Source organism: Apis dorsata, unplaced genomic scaffold, assembly GCF_000469605.1.
Source record: "Apis dorsata unplaced genomic scaffold, Apis dorsata 1.3 scaffold_416, whole genome shotgun sequence".
Lineage (NCBI taxonomy): Eukaryota > Metazoa > Arthropoda > Insecta > Hymenoptera > Apidae > Apis > Apis dorsata.
The window spans coordinates 432,563-433,603 of NW_006263671.1; the positions used below are offsets into that span (position 1 = coordinate 432,563).

At 38.1% G+C, this 1,041-nt stretch overlaps 1 protein-coding gene across 2 annotated transcripts in view; it reads right to left on the reverse strand.

Annotated features, from left to right (window-relative positions):
- LOC102671953 overlaps window positions 1-1,041 on the reverse strand; it is a 35,064-nt gene that overhangs the window by 4,733 nt on the left and 29,290 nt on the right. For both annotated transcript variants that reach the window (XM_031512361.1, XM_031512362.1), the window contains exons 7-8: window positions 951-1,041; window positions 183-383 (exon numbers count right to left, since the gene is read on the reverse strand). The exon at window positions 951-1,041 is cut by the window's right edge and continues 3 nt beyond it. In XM_031512361.1, the coding sequence (XP_031368221.1) occupies window positions 183-383; window positions 951-1,041 (292 nt within the window). The remainder of the gene's footprint in view (window positions 1-182; window positions 384-950) is intronic.

Sequence of the window (1,041 nt, forward strand, 5' to 3'; positions counted from 1 at the left end):
ATATAACAAAATAATAATAATAATAATAATAAAGAGAAAATATAAGCATCATCGTATTTTAAAAATTCTTGATGTAAAGTTTGGATTTTATTACAGAAAACGAACTTCTTAAGAAGTTTACTGGGTTCTTTCTTGTAAACTGAGCTATATTAATTATTGAAGGGAGGGAACTGCTTTCGTACCTGCTCGGCTAGACGGAGCAAATACAAAGTTAAGTTGATGGAAGGTGTTTCGCTGTAATACACGGTGTAACCCCATGCGCTTCCGCACCATTGACCTCCAGTCGCTGGACGACCTCTCTCCCGTATGCTCATGTAACCATCCGGGCATCCTTCGGACGTGAAGGATAAAAATCGACCCACGGTGAACGTGTCGAATGTTAACTGTAATTTCAATTACAGGGATTTTAGTTTGATAATTTCCATTGCGATTAATTGAATTAATTAAATTAATTTATATATATAGAAAAATATAAGCCTGTACTATTAACATAAGTTCACAAGCGTTCAATTGTTTCTCCCATTCTTTGATCAAAGCATATTTGAAAAAAAAAAAGACGGTTAAACAGTTGAATTAAATTATTGAATTAAACATCAACATCTGAAATGGATTAAAAGAGGAGAAGCCTTGCAGTGACCCAGACAAAACAAAGAAAGCAAGAAAGTAAAGAAGAAATAGAGAAAAAGAAAAGAGAAGAAAGATATAAAGAAACGAGGATGATTGAACAAAAGTAAAATAAAAAAACTTACAAAAATAATTTTCGAGAGACAATTTTTTTTTTTTCGTTAAACACCACTCGCGCGCGTCCCTACGAGTGGAGAAAAAATTATTGTCCGCAACTACTGTCTGCCTCGTGACAGTCCCCCTCCACTAGCGCAATGCCGAGTCAGCGCTTTATTTTTCTACGGATTGAACGCTCGCGTTCACGCGTCCTTCTCTTTCCTTCCCACCTGAACTAGGTCCCCCAGATCGGAGCCGGCGGCAGTGAAGTTGAGATGACACAAGAACGGCAGTCGATCCTCCCTCGGCCGGCGGACTTCC